This window comes from Heloderma suspectum, chromosome 6 (assembly GCF_057233095.1).
Source record: "Heloderma suspectum isolate Gila_16-S chromosome 6, 16-S_ref, whole genome shotgun sequence".
Taxonomy (NCBI): Eukaryota; Metazoa; Chordata; class Lepidosauria; order Squamata; family Helodermatidae; genus Heloderma; species Heloderma suspectum.
Window position 1 is genome coordinate 76,682,641 of NC_139463.1, and position 13,995 is coordinate 76,696,635.

Sequence of the window (13,995 nt, forward strand, 5' to 3'; positions counted from 1 at the left end):
TTCATCCAAAAAATTTTTTCCCAAAAGTTGCTTCAAGCACCAATTTGCTACCTTCCATTGGTTGTTGTGGAGGAGGGGGATTGCGGGGGGGGGGTAGTGCTTTCCCCTCATATTTCTCCTACTTTTCTGTCTTCTCCACAATTCCTCAACACAACTCTTCCAGTCTCTTGAGCTTTGAGCAGCATTTGATTACTTCTATGACTTCCCCCTCCCACACTCCCCAAACTGGGGTTTCTCAGCTTCTTGTACTTTGTGTCAAATCTGCATTTTTAGTTGGCTTCTAATATTGCTGTTTCTCCCCCACCCCATTTTATATTTACTATTGTCTAGCTGCCATGAAGCTTCTGAAATAAGGCAGGATATAAACCTTTATATAAACAAAGAAACATACTGGGCTCTGGCCATGCTATTTCCATTCAGCCTGTTTCCTCTTTGACACCAATAAGCCTTCAGAGGACGTAAGATGGGCAGAAATGATAATGAGACCACCATGACAGAATTCATCCTGTTAGGACTCTCTAGTAACCCTTACGCAAAGTTCACTCTCTTCGGCCTCTTTCTCCTCATTTACCTCATCACTGCGGTGGGCAACGGTCTCCTCATCCTGCTTGCTGTGGTGGATCCCCGTCTGCACACACCCATGTACTTCTTCCTCGGCAACTTGTCTTTCCTTGACATCTGCTATACTACCAGCAGCATCCCCCAGATGTTGGCTCACTGCCTGTCTGTTAAGCCTACCATGTCCCAGGCCCGGTGTTATGCCCAAATGTATATCTCCCTCTTTTTGGGGATGACTGAGTGCCTCCTTCTGGCGATGATGTCCTACGACCGCTGGGTGGCCGTGTGTAACCCGCTCCGCTACATGCTCATCATGAGCAGGAAGGTTTGCATTGCCATGGCAACCTTTGCATGGGGCAATTCTCTCCTCCTGATCCTGGTGCCTTCTCTCACCACACAGGTCTCCCTGTGCGGGCATCATGTTATTGATCACTTTGTGTGCGAAGTCCAGGCCATGCTTATGCTGGCCTGCTCAGACACCCGCAGCAACCGGGCTATCACGTTTGCCACCAGCTTCCTCACTTTGCTTCTGCCCTTTGGCTTCATCATGGTCACCTATGCCCATATTATCACCACTGTGCTGAAAATGCAATCCACAGAGAACAGGACCAAAGCCTTCTCAACCTGCAGTTCCCACCTCATGGTAGTGACCATATTCTATGGGACAGCCATGTCCATGTACCTACATCCTCTGGCCAAGTCATCCTCAGATCAGGGCAAGTACATTGCCATATTCTATTCCTCCATCACTCCCATGTTGAATCCACTGATCTACAGCTTAAGGAACAAGGATGTGAAGCAAGCATTCTGGAAGGTGGCTGGGAGGAAGAGGTACCTCTGATATGTAGCTACCAGGCCTTTCCTTTTATTATCAGCCTGGCTGGCCTTTTCTTCTACTGCAGTCTTCCCCAACTTGGTGCCTTTCAGTTGTGTTGGAATACAGCTCCCATCATTCTCAACCAGCAGGGCCATGCTGGGTGGTGGGTGATAGGAGTTGTAGTCCAACACAGCTGGAAGGCACCAGGTCAGAGAAGGCTTTTCTAAGGTGTGATATAGATATAGATACAATGTACTTGCATATTGGTCTCTGCAAGGATATTTGCTACCACTGCTGTTAGCTTTGTGTTGGAAAAAGCTGTAATTTGTCACTGACATTTTGAAGCCTCATGAAACAGGGGCGCAAGGCATGATTCATGGTATGGATTGGTGGGTGGTGGAATAATGAATACAAACATTTTGAGCACTGCTCTCTGGCCTTTGAGCCTGAAAGTCCAGCTGTTGTAGAAATGTTTCCCAGGAGAAATTTGGCAGCAGGATGAGAGACGTGGGCAAACACATTCCAGAAAGGGAGCCATGCTGCAACCCAAACATCAGAGTCCCATGGCACCTTAAGGACTAACAAGATCCAGATGTACGCTTAATCAGCTGTGCTGGCAGAAGTGGACTTCCACCCCCTTCTTCCCTCAGCAGAACCTCCACCCCCCAGAAAATGGTACATAGAGTCAGGGGACCCGACTAAATGGAGTGAGCTGTGGAGGGGGAGGGACCTTCTGCCAACAGAGCCCTTCCTCTTGCAGAAGGCAGATTCCAGATCCAATCTAAGACTCAGTGAGTTCCACTGGCACTCATGGTGCTTCCAGATTAAGTTTTTATTGTGCAATCGCCCTGCCTCATTTGTGGAATTTTACAAAAGGGTATCTTTCATTTATCTCCCTCCCATATTTTTCCACCACTTCTTCCATCCTTTTCTTACCGCAGGAAATATGTTAAGGAGGACATCACAGAACAGCTCTACAGTGGCCCTGTTCAGATGTAACAGCAGCATTCAGCATCAGTTTGTGGGTTAATTAATAGGTTTGTTTGTTTGTTTGTTTGTTTGTTTTCTATACCTCCCAATAGCCGAAGCGGTTCACAAAAATTAAAACCATGAAGTGCAGCATAATATCAAATATAAAAGCTTAAAACCACAATATAACAGTACAACCAGAATAAAACCTAGCAGTAATGCAGAGATTTACACTGAGAGCCAGTGTAGTGTAGTGGTGAGAGTGACGGACTGGGAGCCGGGAGATCCGGGTTCTAGTCCCCACTTGGCCATGGAAGCTCACTGGGTGACTTTGGGCCAGTCACAGACTCTCAGCCCAACCTACCTCACAGGGTTGTTGTTGTGAGGATACAACGGTGAGGAGGAGGATAATGTAAGCCGCCTTGAGTTCCTTGCGAGAGGGAGAAAGGCGGGGTATAAATGCAATAAATAAATAAATAAATAAATAAATTTAAAACACCCAAGATAAAAGAAGCTAAAATGCTAAAATACTGGAAGAATAAAAGGGTCTTCACCTGGCGCCAGAAGGAGAACAAAGTAGGTGCCAGGCAAACCTCTCTAGGGAGCTCATTCCACAGGTGGGGGGCCACAGGAGAAAACCTTCTCCTGGTAGCCACCAGCCTCAATTTCTTTGGCAGGGGCTCCTGGAGAAGGACCCCTGAGGATGATCTTAGGGTCCGGGCAGGCACATATGGGAGGAGGCGATCCTTCAGATAACCTGGCTTGTTATCTTTGTTGTTTCCATGAAATCTAAACTGGGGCACTAAAGGTTGTTCATGGGTTAAACAACCCCAAGTTAACCCATGGTTTGTTTTTGATTAACCCACAAAGTGCCATCAAACACTGCTGTTACATCTAAACAGGGTCATGGTATTGTGATTGGTAGCATGGGGGCCCTCCACCTGGTAGCATCTTCTGTCTCCCATAAGGGAATAGTGGAAGATGTCCTTGCCTACAGAAGCAAGAACATTGTCTCTTATTCCATTGCATATTTGCATTTTGTTTATTTACTCAGAGCCCCTCCTTCTCAGGCAAGGTGAGGGATGCCAGTGAGCCCTTGAAGGCACAGACTAGGCTGTCTGTCAGTGGGCCTGTTCCACACCTTCAAGGCTCACCCTGCCCAGGTGATGAGGCTGTCCAGAGTGGGGCAGCCTCTCTGCCTCAAGAGGGACAGTTGTGCCTGTGTTCTCTTCCTGCTCCTTCCCACTCCCCTCCCCCTTGTGCAAATAGATGCATGTGGGTGTTTTGTTTTGTTTTGAGTTGGGTGCTTTTAACCCCCCTTTTGGTTTTTGCGCTTCTGCAAACCTCTGGGTTCCCCCAGCTATGCTGATGCCTCCCTCTTCTGCATGGGAGGTGCCATTTTGGCTAAATACAGAGTGGCACTCAGCCCTGAACATTGGAAGTAGAGGGAATGATGATTAAAATAAATATTCTAAATTCTTTGTCTGGGATAAATTATACAACCCTGGCAAATGTACATTAGCTTCTAGAAGAGGCAACGTTTCTTTTGGGTTTGAATTATTTAGTTTGGGGTGCAGATGCTTTGCTTTTATTGCCGAGACTGGAAAAGTTGATCCATTGCTTTGTTTGATTGCGACGGACTAGGAAAAGACAGGTTGGGACTCATCAAACACTGAGCAGTTCCAACTACCCCAATCCAAGGACACACAAGATTCCAAAGCACAACCTGGAGCAACACAGGTCCTGCTTGTGGGCTTCCCATAGGCATCTGGTTGGCCACTGTGTGAACAGAAAGCTGGACCAGAGAGGTATACAGTCTGCTTCAGCTTGGCACTTCCTACATTCTGGATGCATGAGTAACGATTGCACCATCCCCATCAATGTTGTGGAAGGCTCAGTGAATGCTTCCTCATCCTGGGATTGTTACAGCTAATTGTGTACATAATTACACAGTGTGGTATAGTGAGAGCCAGTGTGGTGTAGTGGCAAGAGTGTTGGACTGGGAGTCAGGAGATCTGGGTTCTAGTCCCCACTCGGCCATGGAAGCTCACTGGGTGACTTTGGGCCAGGCACAGACTCTCAGCCCAACCCACCTCACAGGGTTGTTGTTGTGAGGATAAAACAGAGGAGGACGAAGATTATGTACGCCGCCTTAGGTTCCTTAAGGAGGAAAAAGGTGGGATATAACTGTAATAAATAAATAAATAAATAAATAACCCCTTTGGAATCACAATTGACTGGATCCAGATTTACTTAGACCAATCGAAATCAATGGAACTTACAATACTGTGGCTTACTTGTCCCATTGATTTCAGTGGGTCTGTTCTAAGTATGACTAAATCAGTATTCAACTTCTCGAATGCAACATGAAATAATTGTATTACCCATAATCTATAAGGAAATGTAACTTTAAAAAAATTACAAATATACAAGTCATGTATAATTGCATCCTGAAAATTGTTATTCCAGTGTGCTACAAACTAAAGCCACTTTCCCATAAATCCCTCATAATTTTTCCTCCCTTGGTTTCCTAAATAATAAGTAATCTTAGTCATGACCAGAATATGCCATATCTCTACCATTCTGAAATGAGAGGAGCATTACATTTTCCCCCTTACTGGCTATGACATGTATCTTAGTAGCTGTTAATAAAGTAATTACTAACTCAAAATCAGATTATGCTACTATAGTCTTCAAATAGCCTTTTGGGGATGTACTGGTAAAGAGTGGCTTATAATTTCTTCAGTTATCCTAAGAACCTCTCTCCAAACCTGGCAAATAACTGAACATACCCGAAATATATGGATCAGGTGATGTAGAATGTTGCCAAGATGTCATGTGTAGCACACACCCATAACAAACCACTGTGTTAGATTTCAGTTCAGCAGCTTAAAGCAAATATTTCTATTTTTTATAGTTATTTCCTTATCCGTCCCCTTAAGAAGGATCACAGTGTTCTGAATTGCCAACCACTAGGAAATTCAAGCTAGGATATGTGATTCAAGTCTTCTATGTGATCCACATCTTCTATTACTCAAGTGTTACCTATGCAGAGTAACACTTCTGTAACATTTCTGTAACATCTGCCTAAGATATTGGATGACATTGTTTGAAATCTCAAAGCTGTGAAAGACAGGCTTCTTTCTCTTAGGCATTTTGACATGAAACTTTTATTGTGTGTTCATGATTGGTCACTCACAGTTTTTTGTGGGTCACTTACATGACATCATCAACCTCCAGGGCCCCTCCCATGCTTTCTAGTCATTATAACAGCATTATTCTCAATGGGGAAAACCCTATAAGAGATCTTATCTCACTTTGAAACATGATAAATTTCTGGTGAATTTCCGGAATCCAGCTATATCGCAGCACCATCCAGTGGCTGTATGATGAAACATATAGAATTTGCCCAGAAAGAAAATCCCTGGGAAAAAACACATGTAAAGGAGGCGATCTTAATCCTGCAAAGAATCTGGAATCAGAAGCCCAAGTAAGGGTATGGGATTTTAGCATCATGTGGAGAAGCTCTTACTCTTTTCAGTGAGCCATGCACAGGAAAAAGCATGTCAGAGAGCCCTTTGGAGACTTTTGCACTTCAGAATATAGATGTTTGGGGAAGTGGGCGGGTCACAGTTTGAATCTCTCCTCTGCATTTTTTAAAAAAACTTTCTGGAATTAAAAAAAAAATTAGCATGTAAAGGAGAAAGGCTATATTAGAAGCCATCTCCCTGACTTGCTAGTTTTCCACAAGCAGGATGTATTTTGATGTGGAGATCCTTTCCACCTGTATTCTGAAGTGGTTCAGTCCAAGGAAGGCTATAATATGTACAAATAGGAATTGCAACAAAATGTGGCAATGTAATGTAATTCCAGCCACTCCACTCCATTCCCATTCCCCTGATTTTCCATCCCCCCTGAGCAGTCAGTCAGCGTCCTGTGGTGACTTAGCATGTTCAGTCCTGAATGGCCTGTTTTTGCTCTCTCCACCTCGATTAAGGTTTATTTTTCTAATGTTTTTTGTATTTCTGCAAACCTCAGGGTTCCCCTAAATCTGCTAATACCTCCACCTCCTCCTCTCTCTCTCTTTCTCTCCCTCTCTCTCCCTCTCTCTCTCTCTCTGTGTGTGAGTGTGTGTGTGTGTGTGTGTGTGTGTAGAGTTGTTTTGGCTACATAAGTAATGGCACTTAAAGCCTGGACATTGGTATTGGAGGGAATGGTTTTTCTAAACATGTATACCCACCATAAGCCTATCAAGCGCTCTTCCTAGTATGAGAATTGCTTAGAAGTAGGAAACATTGAGAGGATTGCACACCCTCTGTGGAGCTTGGATACAACATTAAAAACAACATCTGGTGTAGATTATGAACGACCCCTTGTGTCCATATTCATGATCTGAGAATTGCCCATCAGTATTTACAGAACAGTAAGCAAAAGGCAAGAACGTGTTGCAAGGTATCAGTCAAGCTCAACAGTTGCCAGTAAGTCTGCTCTGCAGTAGTGTGTCATTGCCACTTTCCCCTACAAAGAAGGTTTGTGTATGAAAAACCAATGTGCATCCTCGTAATTCTTTTTCAACACTGAAATGCCTGGCTCTTGTCTTTAGCTGTGGCTTTCCCCCAAGGTGGTGCCCTGTTTCAAGCACACAAGATCTGTACATCAATATGACCCTTTTAGATTAAGAATCCTTACAACTGCCACTCAAAGATGGTGTCAGGATTGGCATCGTTAGGCAACTGCCAAGGCCCCACCCACAGCTAGGGGCCCCTTTACCAATCTCTGGACACTCCAGGCTGTCCTGCTCCTGTTCCTCCTTGCTGTTGCTGCCTGTTCATCTTACCTCTCCAAGCAAGAGAGCAGTGATAGAGAAGCAAGGAAAATGAACAGTAGCTTCACACACCTTGTCCTCTCTGGGCTTTTCTAGATGAGGCTTTTACCCCACCACTTTACTGTGACTTCTACATCCAGATTCTTTGTGGGATTAAGATCGGATCCACTATAAACTTTTTTCTGGGTTCCCCCCCCCCCTTTTCTGCTTTTCTATCTGTTCTGCTACATAACCTCTAGGTGGTGCTGTGGTATAGTGGAATCACCGCACTACACTACACTAGTGTTTCATTTTGCCATTCCCAAAATACCAGACTTTCCCGGATTTCATAGAATCATAGAATAGTAGGGTTGGAAGGGGCCTACAAGGCCATTGAATCCAACTCCCTGCTCAATGCAGGAATCCAAGTCAGAGCATCCCTGACAGATGGCTGTCCAGCCTCATCTTGAGTGCCTCCAGTGTGGGAGAGGCCACCACCTCCCTAGGTAATTGGTTCCATTGTCGTATTGCTCTAACAGTCAGGAAGTTTTTCCTGATGTTCAGCCGGAATCTGGCTTCCTGTAACTTGAGCCCATTATTCTGTGTCCTGCACTCTGTGATGATCGAGAAGAGATGCTGGCCTTCCTCTCTGTGACAACCTTTGAAGAGGGCTATCATATCTCCCCTCAGTGTTCTCTTCTCAAGGCTAAACATGCCCAGTTCTTTCAGTCTCTCTTCATAGGGTGTTTCCAGCCCCTGATCATCTTTGTTGTCCTCCTCTGAACCCTCTCCAGTTTGTCTGCATCCTTCTTAAAGCGCAGTGCCCAGAACTGGACACAGTACTCCAGATGAGGCCTAACCAGTGCTGAGTAGAGGGGAACTAGTACTTCCTGGGAGTTGGAAGCTATGCTTCTATTAATGCAGCCCAAAATGGCATTTGCCTTTTTTGCAGCCACATCACATTGTTGGCTCATATCCAGCTTGTGATCGACAACAATTCCAAGATCCTTCTCGCTTGTGGTGCTATTGAGCCACGTATCCCCCATCTTGTAACTGTGCATTTGGTTTCTTTTTCCTAGGTGCAGAACTTGGCATTTATCCCTATTCAATGTCATTCTGTTGTTTTCTGCCCAGTGCTCCAGTCTATCAAGATCACTTTGAATTTTGTTTCTGTCTTCCAAAGTATTAGCTATCCCACCCAATTTTGTGTTATCTGCAAATTTGATCAGCATTCCCTGCACCTCCTCCTCCAAGTCATTAATAAAAATGTTGAAGAGCACTGGGCCCAGGACTGAGCTCTGCGGTACCCCACTCATTATCTCTCCCCAGTTTGAGAAGTTCCCATTGATAAGCACTCTTTGAGTCCAATTCTGTAGCCAACCGTGGATCTACCAGATCGTTGTTTCATCTAGCCCATTTTGAGCTAGTTTGCTCATCAGGATATCATGGGGCACTTTGTCAAAAGCTTTGCTGAAGTTGAGGTATATGATGTCTACAGCATTCCCACGGTCCACAAGGGAGGTGACTTGATCAAAAAATGAGATCAGATTAGTCTGGCAGGATTTGTTCTCGACAAATCCATGTTGGCTTCAAGTAATCACTGCATTGCTTTTAAGGTGCTTACAGATGGATTGCTTTATCATCTGCTCCAGAATTTTCTCAGGGATGGATGTCAGACTGACTGGTCTGTAGTTCCCAGGTTCCTCCTTTTTACCCTTTTTGAAGATAGGGACAACATTCGCCCTCCTCCAGTCATCTGGCACTTCACCCATCCTCCATGATTTCTCAAAGAGAATAGACAGTGGTTCTGAGAGTTCTTCTGCCAGTTCCTTTATTACTCTAGGATGCAGTTTATCTGGCCCTGGAGATTTGAACTCATTCAAAGTCATTAGGTGTTCTTTGACCATATGCCTATCGATCTCAAGCTGCAAACCTGCCCCTTCAGCCTGTACTTTGCCTTTGCCAGGGGGGTCATAGACCCTCTTTTGGGAGAAGACTGAGCCAAAGTAGGAATTGAGCACCTCTGCCTTTTCTTTCTCATCTGTTATCATTTTGCCATCCTTATTTAATAGCTGAACAACCATTTCTTTCTTCTGCCTTTTACTATGCACGTAGCTGAAGAAAGCCTTTTTGTTGCTTTTACCATCCCTCGCTAACCTCAGCTCGTTCTCAGCTTTAGCCTTCCTGACGCCATCCCTGCAATTCTGTGCTACCTGCCTGTACTCTTCCTTTTTTACTTGGCCTTCTTTCCACTTCCTATATGTGTCCTTTTTTGTTTTCAGGTCATCTCTAAGCTTTTTGTGAAGCCACATTGGCTGCTTCTGTTGTCTTCCACCTTTTCTTCTTGTTGGAATTGTTTGTAATTGTGCCTTGAGAATTTCCTTTTTTAAAAGCTCCCACCCATCTTGGACTCCTTTTCTCATTAGAATTGCTTGCCATGGGACCTTACTGATCATTGTTCCAAGTTTATTAAAATCAGCTTTCCTAAAATCCAGGGTACGCGTTTGACTACACCTGGCTTTTGCTTCCCTTAGAACCAAGAACTCAAGTCCAACATGGTCGCTTTCCCCCAGAATTCCTGTAACTGCTACTTTATCCACTAAGTCATCTCTGTTGGTTAGGATCACGTCAAGGATAGCCGATCCTCTAGTTCCTTCCTCTACTTTCTGTAGGAGGAAGTTATCTGCCACACAAGTCAGGAATTTCCTGGAGGGACCATGTTTTACAGAATTTGTCTCCCAACAAATATTGGGGAAATTGAAGTCCCCCATTACTATTACAATGTCCCTTGAAACATTGGCTATTTGCTTTTCAAAAGTTTCATCCTCATCTTCTCCTTGATTGGGTGGCCAGTAGTAGACTCTGGAAAATTATATAAAGGGCCTAATCCTATCTATTGCACCCTCACCATGTGGAAGCCCCTGAACTTGGAGGCTTATGAGTTTCCTATGCCCTGCCAGGCTGAAGCCAACAGGGCAGGAGGAGTGGTGGAGGCGGTCTTCACCTCCCCGTCCTCCATCTTTGGTGTTTCCGCTAGATGGGCTTTTTAGCATGTCCAACAAGGGTGCTTCGGAGGGGGAGGGAAAGAGGCTGTAGGAAGCTCAGGGTGACTCCTATCCCTTCCAGTCTCCTTCCCTCCCTGCCCACTGGAACACCCCCTTTCATTCTACTTCAAGGTTGCTTTTCTGACCTTGGAGAGGCAGCCAGCACAGTTCTCTCCACACTGGCTGTGACGGGGAGGTGTCTGGGGTCAGATCTCCAACTCCCCGTTCCGAGGTCAGAGTGGTGTCTCTGACCTTGGAGGGGTTTTCCGAGTCATCCTATGGTTCCTGGGATAGTTGCTCAAGGATCATAGGATTATCTCTAAATCTTTTTCAGACAAAAGGGAAAGAGATCTAGAATCAATAAAGGTTTAAGGTATAGATGTACAAAATAAGGAGGTCCAGGTATCCCAAATATAAGATGAAGCATACCAGATAAGGTGACTTACAGCAATAATTCACAACAATGGGGGGGACCCCATGTGGATAACACAATAGAATAAATCCACGGAATGCCCTTTCTAATAAATAAAACTAAGATACTGGGATGGGGGGAGTAATGCATCCATTCTTATATAATACACTGCTGGAATGGAAGAGATAGCAGAAACCAGTTTCTCCACTTATACCATTATAAACTGTATACTCTTCCATCATGCAGACAAATTTTGTCAATACAAAGAATGAGAATCAAAAGGACTCTATAGATCAAAGATCTGTATAAGGGAGTAGCATATATGTGAGAGGAACAAGGGACAACTAGGTGAAGCAAAAATAGATTGGATCCAAATACATCAGGCCCTATATTTTTGTTCGAATCCCACAGCACTCAGTCAGGCAATTTAAACCTTTCACATAATTTGAGAACCTCTTGTTACACAATAAACCATATTGTAAAGGACTCATTTCAAGCAGATATAAAATATAATCTTCAAAGTCAGCAGGAAATTGAAGAGGATTTAAAAGCTGTTTGGGAAAGAGATTTAGTGTTCCAGAGAAATGCTGTTAAATGGGAAGTACTATGGAATTAAAAAACAACACACAATTCAAGTCACTATCCGCTAGAATTCAAGAAAGTACAATTAAGAGAGTACATAGATGGTACTTTCCCCATTGACATTAAGCTGCATTTACAATGCAGCAAGCCCTTTATGCTGAAGAGGATGCCACCAACTAAGTTCATTTATTGACAGGTGATGGGTCTGTGAGAAGGTGAAAACTTTTGCCTAAAAGTTTTTGAAGATGGTAGCACGATAATTGGACAAGAAATAGATTGTAACCCCCGCCCCCAAATAGTTCTGCTAATGGTGTTTGAAGGACTTAACAAGGACTTACCTTACAGAGAACTGATAACAGTTTTTGTTGGTAGCGGCACACGAAAGCCTGTTGTAGGACATTGGTACAATCAAGTTTGGAACATTGCTTTAGCTGAAGAGCTAAAAAAAACAAATACAGATAACAAAAGGATACACAGAAATGGATGATTTTTAACATTTTTATACTTTTGTGCAACATGGTTGTTTTATTGAATGTGCAAAAAAGAATAAGAAAGACTTGAGACCCTCAGATACCCAAAGCACACTATGAAAAAACACTCTGGAATAGCTAGAACTATAGCATCAATTTCCAGTCATCACTAAATAATGGAAAGAGACAGCCTCTTATGGAATATATCACTGCTGTTACCTGTTAAAACAAAAATAAAGATTTTTTTACTTAATGAAAAGTAAGATTTTCAGAGGGATTCTGTATTGATTTGATATTGTGCAGAAAAGACACCATCAGTACAAATTCGTGGAAGATAAGGCTATCGATGGCTATTCATTATGGTGGCTGTATATTACCTCCAGTATTGGTAGCAATATGCCTCTCAGTACCAGGCACTGGAGAATATGTGCAAGACAAACTCTAATGTCTGGGAGGGGGACATTAAGGACCTTACCTTGAATCATGGGATTTGTCCAAGGACCATCATTGTGAAAGGCTCAGAAAACGTGGCACAGGGCTAGGAGACATAGAGGTCAACATGGCTGTTTTTACAAAGGGAAGTAGAGTGTATCTGCCTCTTGGGATTACCAGAAAGTCCCACTGCAATGATCTCCCTCCTTCTCTTCAGAGGTAAAGTTCCCACCAGTTCCTATGGGATTGTACCAATTTACAGAAGCCGACGTCATTACATCTGAATCGTACTCTAGAGTATTATAAAAAGTGTTTTGCACTCTGCAGCCTTGAGCAGGTTTGGTGATACATTTATTTAGGCTGCAGTTCTAAATAGACATACTAGAGAATATGTTCCACTGAATAAAGTGGGACATGTGTATAGCTTTAGACTCTTCCATGTTTGTTTGTTTGTGAGGGCTTTGGGAGAAAGAGGGAGGAGGAAGAAGAAAGCGGGGAAGAAAGGGAAGAAGGAAACAGAAAGTGAAAGAGATAAAAGGTGAATAACGGAACAGATTGCTTGCTCAAGGCCTTGACTGCTGTCAAGGAACAAGACAACAAAACCTTGCTTCTCAGGGAACATGCATACAGTTCCACTGTCAGCATCTTTGTATCACAATCTATCTTCAGCTGCATTGAATGATACCTTGACGTTGCTCCAACTTGTATGCACAGTGGGGGCTTCACTTGCTATCCATCTGGCCATTCTGCCCCACCTCCCTTGGACATCGATGCATGCTTCAAGGTTATGGACATCAAATCCAGCTAGTGTAGGCCAAGGTCGCATAGTCAACATCCCATCCCAGATTTCCTCTGCAATATTGGTTGTGCAATCTGGGCCTCTGTGTGCTGGATTTTTAGGGTGGCCACTTATACATTGGCAAAAAAGATGAAATGCATCACCCAACATAGAAGACAAAAGAAGATAGCAATTTGCAGATGCTAATTTGTGTCTGTAGATGCAAATATGGAAATAAGTACTATAACAGAGATGCACAATCAAATGTGGGCCCCCTGGAGTTCCAGTCCAGACCTCTGCGGTTTCCCCCAAGTGGCCATGTCTCCTTCCCCTGGCTCTCCCCCACCCCCAGCTTTTGTGCAGTTTTCCCCCCATTCTAAAAAGTTGAAATGCCTCTCTTAAAGCTGATTTCCTGGCAGTGAGGGCTTTAAACTAAAATATGCTGATATTTTTAGTATTTGGGCTTTGCCCCTTTTGTCTGGCCCCATCCAGCACCCTAGAGCTTCTCCAAAGTGGGATTCAGCTCTCAGGCTCAAAGAAGTTCAACATCTCTTGTGACACATCTAGTGTTCCCCTATAAGGCCCTGGCCCGTAGAGGTCACTGAGTCCAGACCTTTCCCAGGATTCGCCAGCTGCCAGCACCTGTAGGACTCTCCTCTTTATATACTTAGCATGTGAGCTGAGATATGCCAATCTTCAAATCCACCCAGACCAAAACATAGGTATTTAAAAGTATAAACTTATATTTATTGAACAGGTCAATGCTCAGAACAAACCACAACTGATTGATGATGGTGATGATGATAGTAGTAGTAGTTCTAAAAACCAAACACCACATTTCTGCTTTCAGTAGCTTCTTTTCCTCTCTCCTCATTCACAATCTGACTCTGATTGTACTCACTGATTAACTTAGGGTCCAATACTATGAAATCTGCCCTGGGTACTCATAAGCCTCCGAAATCACAGGCTTATGAATATCCACTACAGAGCTAGATGGGCATTTATGCCCATCTAGTGGAGGCTTGGGGGAGGGGGAGGGGAGGAGAGGAGAGGGAAGGAGGCCAGGGGTGGCGGGGGTTAGCTTGTATCCCTATGTCCCCAGACTCCTCCCCACCCACTGGCACACCCC

At 44.1% G+C, this 13,995-nt stretch overlaps 1 protein-coding gene across 1 annotated transcript; it reads left to right on the forward strand.

Annotated features, from left to right (window-relative positions):
- The first annotated feature begins 463 nt into the window (after window positions 1-463).
- Window positions 464-1,399, forward strand: LOC146341252 (olfactory receptor 13H1-like). Its single transcript, XM_084807335.1, has one exon. The coding sequence runs from the start codon at window positions 464-466 to the stop codon at window positions 1,397-1,399; it is 936 nt and encodes a 311-aa protein (XP_084663461.1).
- Window positions 1,400-13,995: the final 12,596 nt, after the last annotated feature.